The 13,147-nt window shown below is 28.9% G+C and overlaps 1 protein-coding gene across 1 annotated transcript in view; it reads left to right on the top strand.

Moving 5' to 3' along the window:
- LOC105834071 overlaps positions 1–13,147 on the top strand; it is a 110,204-nt gene that overhangs the window by 93,235 nt on the left and 3,822 nt on the right. The window contains exons 33-40 of the mRNA XM_036289053.1: positions 2,702–3,043; positions 3,215–3,380; positions 3,449–3,602; positions 4,275–4,401; positions 4,483–4,683; positions 4,817–4,980; positions 5,089–5,859; positions 12,348–12,510. Of these exons, the coding sequence (XP_036144946.1) occupies positions 2,702–3,043; positions 3,215–3,380; positions 3,449–3,602; positions 4,275–4,401; positions 4,483–4,683; positions 4,817–4,980; positions 5,089–5,859; positions 12,348–12,510 (2,088 nt within the window). The remainder of the gene's footprint in view (positions 1–2,701; positions 3,044–3,214; positions 3,381–3,448; positions 3,603–4,274; positions 4,402–4,482; positions 4,684–4,816; positions 4,981–5,088; positions 5,860–12,347; positions 12,511–13,147) is intronic.

Genomic DNA, 13,147 nt, shown 5'->3' with positions numbered 1-13,147 from the left:
TAGGAACGCCTTCCTGCTCAGATTCGAGTAACAAATTCAATCTGTCAACTACATCAACGTAATATTCATGAGTTTGAGAATAAAGATTTGTGGTAAAATATACGTGACTTTAAATAAAAAGACGATCATCGTCATTTAACTCGTTGCTACTAATAATTAATTTCTAATTTTCTTTTTTTCTGTTTTTTTTCTTTCTCTTTCTTTTTCTTTCTGCTTTTTATACAATTTAATTAAAATTATATTTAACATTATACAAAGTGAAGTAAATCACAAAGCACAAATTTGACAACCCATAATCAATTAGTATTGTAATGAAATTACTATTGTAATGAAATAATGACAAATTATTAACATGCTTTTTTTTCAAAATTAAATCATTGACCTTCTAAAATTTTTATAATTCTCTTCCAATAATTTGATCTTATGGTATACTTCTATAAATTAGACAATACAAGCGTGTAATTCACGTTTTATTAAATTTTTGATCTCCATTCCTTGTATACATATTATTTTTATAATTTATATTTAAAAATGATTAAGTTATTAATAATATGATAAAATAGTATTTTACATGTATAAAATTGTTTAATTTGCTTATTTAAAAAAAAATTGCATTTTTAACATAAATATTGTATACAAATAACACAAGCATACAAAAAAGTTGTCTGAACAGAATTTTTTTAATCAAAAAATGGCCTAAAAAACCTTGAAAATTGTAATAATTTTTCTGCACGCGGAAAATGGTGGATGATGGAGCAATTCTAACACTGGATTTATGTTCAGCACACCAAAATATAGATAGCCTAGTGGTATTCTGTGCAGACAACTCTTTTTGTGTATCTGTGTAATTTTAAAAAATCAAATACAAGAGAGAGACAAAAAGAAAAAAAGAGAAAGAAAGATAAAACATACACAATATTATTACTTAATATTTCTTGTTCCTTCTTTTCACTTTCTTTTCTATTTCTAATTAAAGAAATTATTTATCGAAGATTTAAAAAATTGCCATAGTCAAATCACACCATTAAACTATTAAAACTGTCAGCTAAACTGTCAAACTCTCACAGACGGAGTGAATCAAGCAAGACAGCCAATCACGATCGGAATAAAGCAGTAAAACAATACAATCGCGATTAGCAGCCAACTTTAGGGTTACATGGCTATTTTGAAAGAGGAAAAGAGAAGAACTAGCACGCAGCGCGCGATTTGCACAGTGCCAGTCCTGGCGGAGGGCAAACGCGTGCCCCATAACCAATTACTCCCCAAGCGGACATTTTATAGTCGATTGGTTTTCGGCTCAGAAAAGTGATGAGATCACATGAAAACTTAAAACAAAATATGCTTTTCTACGTAAAAAGAGTTGCTCTTTCAGATTCCGGGGTCAAAATTTCAAAATTTTCTATATAAATTTAATATGGCGGCTCAAAGTTGATATAATTTTTTCATCGACTATTGACTTTTTATAGTAGAAAACTTTGAAAAATTTTGTCCATGACTGTTGTAAACGATTGCACGTTTGCACACGGGCGACCAACTATCCAGAATCGGCCCTGGGTTCGCATGCGTCTATATTAACTAAACTGTCAAAATTAAACTTTTAAATTACAACTCTCGCAACACGAAGTAAGTCAAACGAGAAAACCAATCAGCATCGCGGAAAAGCGGCAACAATACAACGCACCCGCACCTTCACGGTACACACGGATTTTTTTTATATAAGATAGGACTAGACATCACAGACGCTTCGCGCGCGCTGCTTAACTTTTAACTTTTACTTTTTAAAAATAAATTACAACTATAATTGTATAGATAATATCTATACAAATTTGACAGCTGTCAAAATTCAATCGCAATGAGCTACTCTTGCAACACGAAGTAAGCGCAGCGAGAGAACCAATCGGCATCGCGGAAAAGCGACAACAATAAATTTCGAGAGAATGCGAGCAATCGACTTTACATGCATTTTTTTAGATTGGAGAAGGAAGGATAGAATTTGCGTAACAAAAATGTTTTCTTTTGTTATGTATAAGTAACCCTCTAGTATTTATTTATTAACAACTTTTTAATATAACAAATAAAAATTGACTTGTTTTAACTGCAAACAAAAATTTATTAAGACTAGCTGAATTGTATTCTCTTGTAAATAAAAAAATATTGTAAAATTTTTTTTTTCTCAAAATTGTTCCGTTAATAATATTTTGTTAATAACTAGAAATGTGCAAATGAAAGTTTAAAATGTGAGTATATTGTATATGCAAATGAGCAATCAAATAAATTTTAAAAAATTAATTTTTTACAATAATCGATGATTAACTTTATAGGGCAGTTTTGAAAATAATCTTCCAAAATTGAGCTTTGAAATCAAAATAAATAAAATATTTGAATAACATAGTACGTTAAATATTATATTAAAACAAATATTTGTATTTAATAGTTTAAATTGATTTAAATATCCTTAAATATTTGAATATTTTAGATAATGTGTCAATCTGAAAAAATTATTTTAATGTTTAGTTTTTTCAAATTATTTTTAAAATGTTTCAATCTATAAAAAAAAATTTGAAAAATCTTCTTAAAAATATTATGAAAATTACACTAAATTTTTGAAAAATTCTGCGAAAAATTTTTACTAAGGAAAAAAATTAAATAATTAAGCAATAGTTGAAAATAATAAAATGAAAATAATAAAATAAATTTTTAGACGAACGCGAATTCAGATCACAAGTTCTACCACGAAGCGACACATCAAAGAGGTCGAAGGTTTGCCCGCCAAAATTTTATGCAGTGCCGCATAATCGTTTGGTTCAAGAAGGCGAAACAGTACGTTTCCAATGTGCTATAGTCGGTCACCCCGCGCCCTGGATAAGATGGGATAAAAATGGAACTATTGTAACACCGAACACTAGAATTTCTATTAAAGAGCGAGATGACATTAAGATACTTGAAATTATCGATGTAATGCAAGAAGATGCCGCTCTCTACAGAGTGATAGCAGAAAACGATTTTGGTCGAATTGAGGCCAGTGCTCGTCTTGAAGTAATAAGTATGTATATAAATAAATAAATAAATATATATATATATATATATATATACACACATAAAAAAGTGTATAAAAGATAGTTTCTATTTTACAAATATTTTTATTCTATAAATGCAAATTTTATATTCTATTCTTTTTATATTCTATAAATTAATACATATTTATTGTGAAAAGATCGATACGATTCCATTAGTCGATCTATCAGAACTAGAAGTGCCTCACCTAAAACACACCCTTCATTCGAGCGAAGTCTTCTTCCGACTATTAGTAGAATAAATAGTCATCTACAATTGGAATGCCGTATAAATGAAATGCTGAATATGACACCAACGTGGTATAGGTAAAAATACCTAGACTTTATTGCTAGAAAAATCTATAACAAAGTATTACATTTTAAATTTTATATAGAAATGGACGACCGTTGGAACGATCTGCTAGAATAAAAAAATATTTCGATGGCACAACTGCCAGACTCGAAATATCAAAAGTGAAAGCCAGTGATGCAGGTGAATACACTTGTATGGCAACAAATATTCTTGGATCAACGAGAAGTAGCTGTCAGGTGAAAAAGAACTATAAGAAATATAAGTTACCGATTTGTCATCATTTTCTTTAAAATCTTCCATTACACAGCCACACAAAAAAAGTAGTCTGTCCTACGGACTAGACTATTATATCCTTATGTATTTTGACGTGCTAAACACAAATCCGGTGCCAGAATTGCCCATCACTCACCATTTCCTTTTTTTTTTTTTTTATATCAAAAAGGTAGCCTAAAAACCTTAAAAATTGCAAGAATTGCTCTGCACGCGGAAAATGGTGAGTGATGGGAAAATTTTGACACTGAATTTGTGTTCAGCGGCTCAAAATACATAAAGATATTACGGTCTGTTCCATGATGTAAATCATTTTTTTGTAGGTGCTGCATTTTGATGCTGCACGGTCGCACTAAAAAATATGAATCTGTATCATAGACCAGAACATGATATCTTTATATATTTTGAACCGCTAAATACAAATTTGGTATCAGAATTGCCCCATCATTTTCATGCAGCAAAATTATTACGATTTTTAAGGTCTTTTAGGCCATTTTTTCGATTTAAATAAAAAGGTGAGTGATGGAACACTTCTGACACCGGATTCAGCACGTCCAAATACATAAGCATATAATAGTCTAGTAGGACAGATCACTTTTTTTGTGTGGCTATGTTATTTAAGAGACAACTATTCGCAGGTAACAGTATTAAATCTTCACGATTCATCTATCGCAGACAAGGAAGCACCGCAATTTTTGCAATTATTGCCGAAAGAGTCAATTGTCATGGAGAAGCATTGTCACGAATTTCAAACTGGAATTACAGGTAAAACTTAATTTATTTTTTAAATTTATGTTTAGCTGAGCTAAATAAATCTTTTGAAATAAAATCTTTTTATTATTTCAGGTACACCTCCTTTCACAATTACTTGGTCCAAGGATGGTCATGAATTACCCGACAACGATTATTACAAATATATTATATATGAAGATGGAGGTGTGGCTCTCAGAATATTAAAAGTTCATGCACAAGACGCCGGTGAATATACCTGCAGCGTACGGAACAATTTTGGTGTTGCCTCCTGTAGTAACCTTTTTGCTGTGCAAGGTCTTTACCTTTAAATTATTAATAAATTAAATAAAACATTTTATATTAATTATTACATTAATTTATTATTATTATTATTATATATATTATTTTATTATTGTTATACTTTATGTCTCTTAATGTTTTAAAACAGACTACGTTTGCAAATCACCGCTGCAATTTACAAAAACTCCACTATCAGTTATTGCTGCTAAAAACAATACTGTTTGTTTCTGTGCCAGAGTACAGTGTGAAAAATCTTTAAAAATTATTTGGACAATTAATGGGAAAGATGCGTGGGAAAATGCAAAGTGTAAAGTACGTAACATGAAAAAAAATATCTATGTACATTTTATTATTAAATAAAAAGTAAATTTTCATATTTTAAACACACTTGTTTCTAACTGTAATCACTTATGTTTAAAGATTGAAAGAAGTGGTAATGTCAGCATTTTAAGAATACGTGACGTATCATTATGCGACACAGGAGAGATTCGATGTATAGCTTCCGTAAATGGAAAGGATTTATCCATCAGTTGTACTACCAAACTTCAGTTACAAAATTCGTTATACGATTTTAATGACTTCGTAACAAAGTTTGAAGATATTAAATTTCAAACACGAGCCGAACCGTCATTAACAAAAGCTGATCTTATACGTATATCAAAAAAAATGGCAAAACTATCAAAGTTGATAAAGCCATTAAAATGTCGACGACATCATGAGAAGACGCTAACGCGTACCAAATCTCTTTCACTCTTGTGTTCTCGGTATACTACATCAAATACATCCAAGTATATTTCTCCTTTAATAAGAAAACGCATTTTTAATAACACATCAATTAATGTCCAAAAATTACAATTTGCGAATGACTTGTCGATACAAAAAGTTATTAAAGAAAATTTAGACAATAATTTGACATTTTCAAAAGATCAAAGATTATTGTTTGCAGTAAATAAAGGAGATACAACTGATATTTCCATAAAATTATTGTCACCAAACAGAACGGAACAAATCTGCCATCAGAACATTATTAGCTCTATACCGAACAAAAAAGATGTGAAACATATAGAAGAGATAGTAAAAGCTGCGATAATAAAAGAACCAGTTGATATTAGCGTGTTTAAAGGAAGCAAGGCAATACTCCAAGTAACTTATCAAGGACGTCCCAAGCCGACAGTTAAGTGGCTTCGAGTGGTAAGTTTCTTTTACTTCTAATACTTTTTTTATTTCTTTTACTTCTAATAAATTTTACTCATTAGTATCAATAGAAAAATTTTCATTTCAATTTAAGGTCATCACGTAGGATCGGATTTCACGGATGCCGTTTAAATTTTACATTATTTGCTTTTTTGTGCGTGATTATCAAAAATGTAACGACACCGGCTGACATCAGCCGTCGAAAAGATTGTGTAAACATAACTTGCATTACTGTAACAGTCGAATTTTATTTGAAAATCCAAATTTATTAATTATTTCAAATTTTATCCAAATTATTAAGCCGCAAATGCTTGCCATTCAAATGAAATAGCGACAATACCGTATACAAGTAAAAGTTTCCAGGTCTAACAATTTAGATTGATATTTTAAATCAAAATGATCGGCAATTTTATCATATGTACAACTTCTTTTAACCGTTTGAAGAATATATTGTAGAAGATTTTTATGATGTATATGTATTAATATAAAAAGTATGTACATAATTTAAAGAAATATAAAGTTAAAGAATCGCGAGAATATGCGTCTTATATGCGTCAATTGTTTAACAAATATATTTAATTTAATTTTTTCTCACAAAAATAATTGGCACGTGACTTCCTATTAAAAAAAAAATAAATATTAGTTTTCACACAATCCATTGTTTTAAAAAAAGACTTATTACTGCATTACTGTAACAGTCGAATTATTTTATTTGAAAATCCAAACTTATTACTGATTTTGCCATCGCTTTTGTTATGCTTGATTTGCCATCACTTTTCAGCAATGATGCTGATTGGTTGTTGGTTGTCAAGATTGTCAATTTGTGCAGAGAAAGATTGCAGATTTTGATACAAAACACAGAAATAGTCGTTAGAAGTTTTTTATTTTACATATTCATTTTCATAGATATAAAACTTTGAAATAAACAAAGTGCTTCCGAGCATCGATTGTCAGAAGCAGTCGTATAAACATTTTATTTTACATATTTTAATTTTCTATATTTGCGCGAATAATTTAGACTATACAGAGATTTCTTTGATTTTTAATACATAACAACTGCTTTTGCGATTTTCCTTTGATAGTTAATGAATAATAACTATTTTTATAGTGTTTTTTTCTTTACCAGAATATACAAGTGAAAAGATAATGTCTAAGATCAACAACGTTAAAAAAAATTTTTTCTTAACAATGGAGGCTTGGACGTACTCCATTCATTCCCAAATAATTAAGCGCACTTGAATATGTAAGAAGAAAAATATCTAACAGGAACGGCTTCAACTTATCGTTTTGTGCCATAACGTGCATGTGAGAAAGCAATGTCTAAGAGTAATGATATTAAGTTAAAAAAAATACAATAATTTATAAAATATTAAATCCTGGAAGGATTCCATTCAATCCAAAGTACACATGAATATTTACTAGTTTTGTGGGATGCTGAATAGTCTCTCAAACTTGATCGGGCTCGATAATGTAAAGTCATTTGTGCACATCATTAATGAGATTTTGTATATATTTTATTTATACACTAAAAAAAAAAGTAATATATTCAATAAGATATGTTATTGCGGGCTGCCAACTACAGATATACTCAATACAATAATATATGCTATTGCAGTATCAACATTGTACTTCCATTAATAGCAATTATTATTGTATTGAGTATTTTATGTAGTTGACAGCCCGCAATCACATGTTATTGGCTATATTACTTTTTTTTCTGTGTAGATTTGAAAATTGTTTTCCAGAATTAAAATATACATATTAATATCAAACTGTGAATTGGATTTTATATCAAAAAGGAAAAAAATTTTTTCATATTATTCTATTTATTGACTTTTTCCGAATTTGCATTCAAACATACATGAAATTTTTAGATACAATTATTCTCTTATACCAAAACTTTTAGCTCATTTCTAAAAGCACATTATCATTTTTTCCTGTAATGACAACGGTGTATAACAGTTATTTTGTACGTATAGAATTTTTAAAACTTAGTGCTGCAGATGAAAGTCACGAGACGACTGCACAAAAGTACCATTTTCTAACTTTTCTCGTTTTTTATATGAAATTGTAATTAGCCATTGTTTGTTATTGTCTATACTTTAATTTTGGAGAAAGATTTACAATTCTATGAAATCAATTAAGAACCAAGCGTATCCGAAAATAATTAGCGTTCAATCAGACGACTCCAGCATCCCTTTAAAGTGTAAAAGAATATAAAATTATTTCAATCAAGATTCAGTGTTGAATTATATTTATATTTAAAACTACATAGCACACATGAAGCGCGTATAATATTATGCTTTAATATTATACCGGATGAAATGTAACCAGAAGCCATCCCGTAATAGAAACATAGACGGGATCGAGCTGAACATAAAAGTTCAATATTGTCTTGGGTTAGGTCCACTAATAATCGAGATATTAACGTATAAAATCGACAAGTAATTTAATTAATTTCTATCGTAATTGTGAACAGTAATTTAATGAAAGCTTATCATGCATTTACAATAAATTTTTTCTTCCGTGTTATGGCTCGAACGGATTCAGCTCTTCTCTTGGTGCGCTCTCATTCGCATAATTTAAAAAATTAATACCTCGATTATTGGTGAACCTAACTCACGACCTAACTCAAGACCTAACCCAAGACAATATTGGACTTTTATGTTCATTTTGATCCTTTCTATCTTTCTATTACAGGATAGCTTCCGGTTACATTTTGCCCTGTATAAAAAAATCATAATTTATTTCAAAATTTTAATTCGACAATAGAACTTAAAATATATATTTTACAAATTTTGTTCTTAAAAGAAGCCATTGTTCTATTTCACGAAACCCTAATGAAATTTTTCCTGAGAATCCTTTATATTTTTTATAAAGATTTTACAAAGTTTTTTTAAGTGTTATCAGATTTTTAAAGTTTTTTCAGAAATTATAAAATGAGATGTCTTGGAATATATCAGAACTCACTTTATATAAATATGAAGATTAATTTGTAGAAAATAATGTAAACTTTTTTATAACTTTTTATACATTTTGTACTTTTAAAATTTTATAAGATTTTTTCAGAAATTTTTTTAATTATTTTATACATTTTAATTGATATAAAAAAAAATAAATATAATGTCACTGTTTAAACATAATTATAATGTAATAAAATATTTCTCATTTATCATAATTTTGTACGGTGTGCACAATTTTTTATTTGACTTCGTTATATCACCCTGATCATAATACTTATATATGGTCTGACCAGATAACGGTTTCTGGCCCCTTCCAGACTACTTCCCTATTGTAACATGTATTCTTATACTAACAAAAATCGAGTCTGATCCTGTCCAGATCTTTACAAAGCCAGTGAGCCCTCAGTCTAATATGAGCTAGCAACAGTGCTAGTTTGTCCTTACGCGAAGTTTACGAAAAGTGATTTTTGTTAGTGCATTTTGCGAAATATACTGTATTTCTATAATAAAAAAAGGGAAAGGTGCAAGACCTTCGATTCCTCTTTTTAAAAAAGTGTTATTGATTTTGTCATCGCTTTTCCGTGATGTTGATTGGTTGATTGTCAAGTTTGTACAGAGGGAAAGAGAGTGGTGTATGTGTGTGTGTGTGTGTGTGTGTGCGTGTGTGTAGATTGTAAATTTAAACACAAAACGCTGAAGTAGTCGTTAAAAATTTTTCATTTTACATATTCATTTTCACGTAAATACTTTCAAAATTTATATATAGTTATTATGGAGAGTTTACGAATGCTTTTCTTACTGCGAAGTAATGTATTTATGAAGAACAAAATCTTCTGACAAACAAGCTTGCCAGAAAAATCAACTCTGTTTTTTCAGCCATGGCAGAAGAAATAAATAAATAAGTTAAATTATTATATAACTATGTTTAAGTTGACGTAATTGCACGTATTTATTTTATTTTACATCGAACAAAATTTAAAAAATAATAAGATTATTAATTAAATACAGATTATATCCAGTTTTATGAATAAAAAAGTTATCTCTCAAAAATATACATTTAAAAAAAATTGTTGATTAAATTAACTAAAAAAATAAAAATAAAAAATTTTCTGAAGGACAGGAATTCAACCTTAGTTAGCAGCGTGTTAGCTGTGGGATTAATTCTGGGCTACGCTGCCTTCTCGCTAACTGGTTTAACAGAGCGAAATATAAGGAATGCTTATACTTTTTAAATCGATTCTTCTCGGAAATAGCTGAGCGTTCCCAGTCTTTTGCTCCAAGTACCCTTCTGTTAATGTTATACTACACAGAAACATTTTCACATCGGTGACCTCAAATCATTGCTTCTCCTTGTTAAAGTATATTAGAATTCACATATCCCTAAAATTTTTTCTTAACTTTTTATAAATTAGAACACCTTTTAGAAATCCTTTTTTAAACTATATCAAAAAATGAATATATCATCCTTTCTTATACAACATAAAACGTATATAAAGATTTCTAAAAAAGCTGTAGATCCAATAAAAAACAACTATGTAGTCGACTGACAGGTTAAATTCCTTTATTAAGTTAAATAATAAAATTATTTTTTATGGCATTCTTTTTATATTTATCGTATTTGTAATTTTAGAATTGTTTGTAAATTCGTTATCACGGACTTTTTAACGATTGTAGTCTCGCAATTAATTAAATTGTAATCACTTGAGAAGACCAAATCCCATAGTCGAAACGTCGTAATTATTTAACTTAATAAAGGAATTTAGCCAGTTAGTCAACTACAGTTGTTTTTCTTTGGATTTAATTACTGGCGACAATAAGCAATTTTTTGGTGGTTTTTTATTTTTCACTTAGGCTTAAAAGATGTAGATTTTTCTATATTTTTTCATAATTGATGCTGTAAAAAAATTATTTTTCTGTTGCAATGGGATTGAACAAGCATTATCGGTCGCGGAGTTTTATTTTACGCAATTAATAGCAAATTTAATTGCAACCGTTAGTAAATACTAACATACATTAAAGCCGTCGTACATTTACAAAACAAAAGATAATGATATGTAATATGTCATTTTTATATTTACAAGGAAAACACTAGAAAGTTTTCCTTTTGATTATGCTGAGTTTATTTCTACATGTTGTAGTCTTAGCTTCGCTTTATTTCATGTTAAAGTTGTACGATGCAATTCTGAAGCATTCTCGAAAAAAAAACAAGTTTAAAAATTTGCGTATTTGTAATATATTATATCAGGTTGTAAGAACCAATTTGCAACTAACAGTGTAACCATGTACAATATACATACATACTGGGCAATGTGTTATTTTTTCACAAAAAATTTTTTTTGTACATTTTTCGTATCAGATTTTAAAATTTATTGTCAAAATATATAGAATATGTTCAAATTGTTATCACATCAATTTTTATTTTATTTTATTCAGAAAAAATATTCAAAATTTATTAGTCTCAAGTTAAATCGAGTTTTTTATTTTATATTAAAATTTTATTTATTTGTTTATTTGTTCTAAATGTAAATACGCTATTTTTAAAAGCAAATTTAAAATATTCCTAATTTCAAACCTAATTTCCATTTTCTTTAGTTATTGAAACAAAAAATCGTTCTAAACAATAAAATATAAATGTTTCAAGTTTGTAATTTTTGAGTTTGAATTATTATGGATTTGTATTAGCAAATTTTAAAATTCAAAATTCTTGATTTTAAAACCCTTTAAAATGTATTTTTGTGTAATTTTAATAATATTTACTAAAAGATACCATAAATAATTTGATGTGTCGCATAGATGTCATGCACACTCAAGAGCTTAAATACTGTACTAGCACAAATATTTCTGTCTAACAATTCAGATTGATTCAAATACTCTTATTTAAGTATTTTAGACATTGTATTGCTCTTTCTCTTTCTCTCAAAGTTTTAAAAATATTTAAGTTTTATTTTAAAAGTCTGAAAAAGTTTTTTTAATATAAAAATTGTTTCAATTTTTATTAATTATCTCTAAAAATATTTAAATTTATTTAAAGAAAAATTAGAAAAAATTTCTAAAAATGTTAAAAAATTTATACAGAAGCTCTGAAAAATTATATAGTATCTGAGAAAAATTTTTATCAGAGTGATGTACATAAACTTTATTGATAAGTACTTATGTGCAATGCAATTATATGTAATCTAAGCAGATTGAATTACATCACACTATCTGGAGTAAACACACAACTATCTACACAAAAATGTATACTTTCGAATGGTCATTCGTTTATCGTGTGCCTTAGGAATTATATCGATATAATATTTCTTACTATGACACATAAAATCTTTACCAGATTGTGACGGATATGTAAACTTTGAATAAATCGAAATTCATAAATCGTGCCATTTGCTTTTCGTACAGCTACGTACGCAATTGACGAAAATCAATTTTATTTGTATTATGTATTAATTTTTAAATATTGATTTCTGACATATTTTGTGTATGCGCGATGTACGTTAAAATATTTTAATTTAATTTTAATTTAAGAATCGAGAATTACAACCGAGCGAGAAAATTGGGATAGTCAACAAGAACGGTGTATCTTACTTGACATTGGACAATGTGACATACGATCACGCTGGAAAATATGAAGTCTCAGTAGAAAATCCGTTAGGCAAAGACCGCAGATTCTTTAGCTTAGCTGTGGAAGGTAAACTATCTGTTTATATTGTTTGCTTTATATGCTTTAATATATTCTCACCAAACTTCCTTATACATACGAATATTTACAATATTGAAAACTAATTAACTACAACTCAATGCTACTCATTGTCAGTGCAATCTTGACTTAATTATTTGTGTGGAGAAAATATCAGCGCAATTAATTGCGATGCTCAACAGAAATATTTTTTTTACGATTAGACTATCTGCATTTTCACAAACAAGATATTATCTATTGTTCCATGTGCGTGTTGTATGGTCCAGTTCTTCTTCTCGTGTACAAGGCAGGCTGCAGTCTCACATAACATATCGCGCAATTATTCCTCCTTCCCGCGCTTCCTCAACTGGCATCAGTTCCACCTCTTCCTCTTTCCTTGAACTGTCATATTCTTAAGCATCAGAAAACGCATGCATCAAGAGAAGAAATATGTGTTGCGACGCGGCTTAATGACGACGTAATGCAATGACGTGCGAATTCCTTCGGAACACGCGTGATCGCTCCAACTGTGTTTGACAATCCACCAGATTATCACAATAAAATTTAAATTAACCGCACGAAAAAAACTGCAGATAAGATAGCGACATATGTCATAAAAAGTTTATTAAAAGTGACTTTCGACGTGATC

This window comes from Monomorium pharaonis, chromosome 6 (assembly GCF_013373865.1).
Source record: "Monomorium pharaonis isolate MP-MQ-018 chromosome 6, ASM1337386v2, whole genome shotgun sequence".
NCBI lineage: Eukaryota > Metazoa > Arthropoda > Insecta > Hymenoptera > Formicidae > Monomorium > Monomorium pharaonis.
Note: the sequence above shows the minus strand (reverse complement) of the source record. Positions and strands in the feature narration are given on the sequence as shown.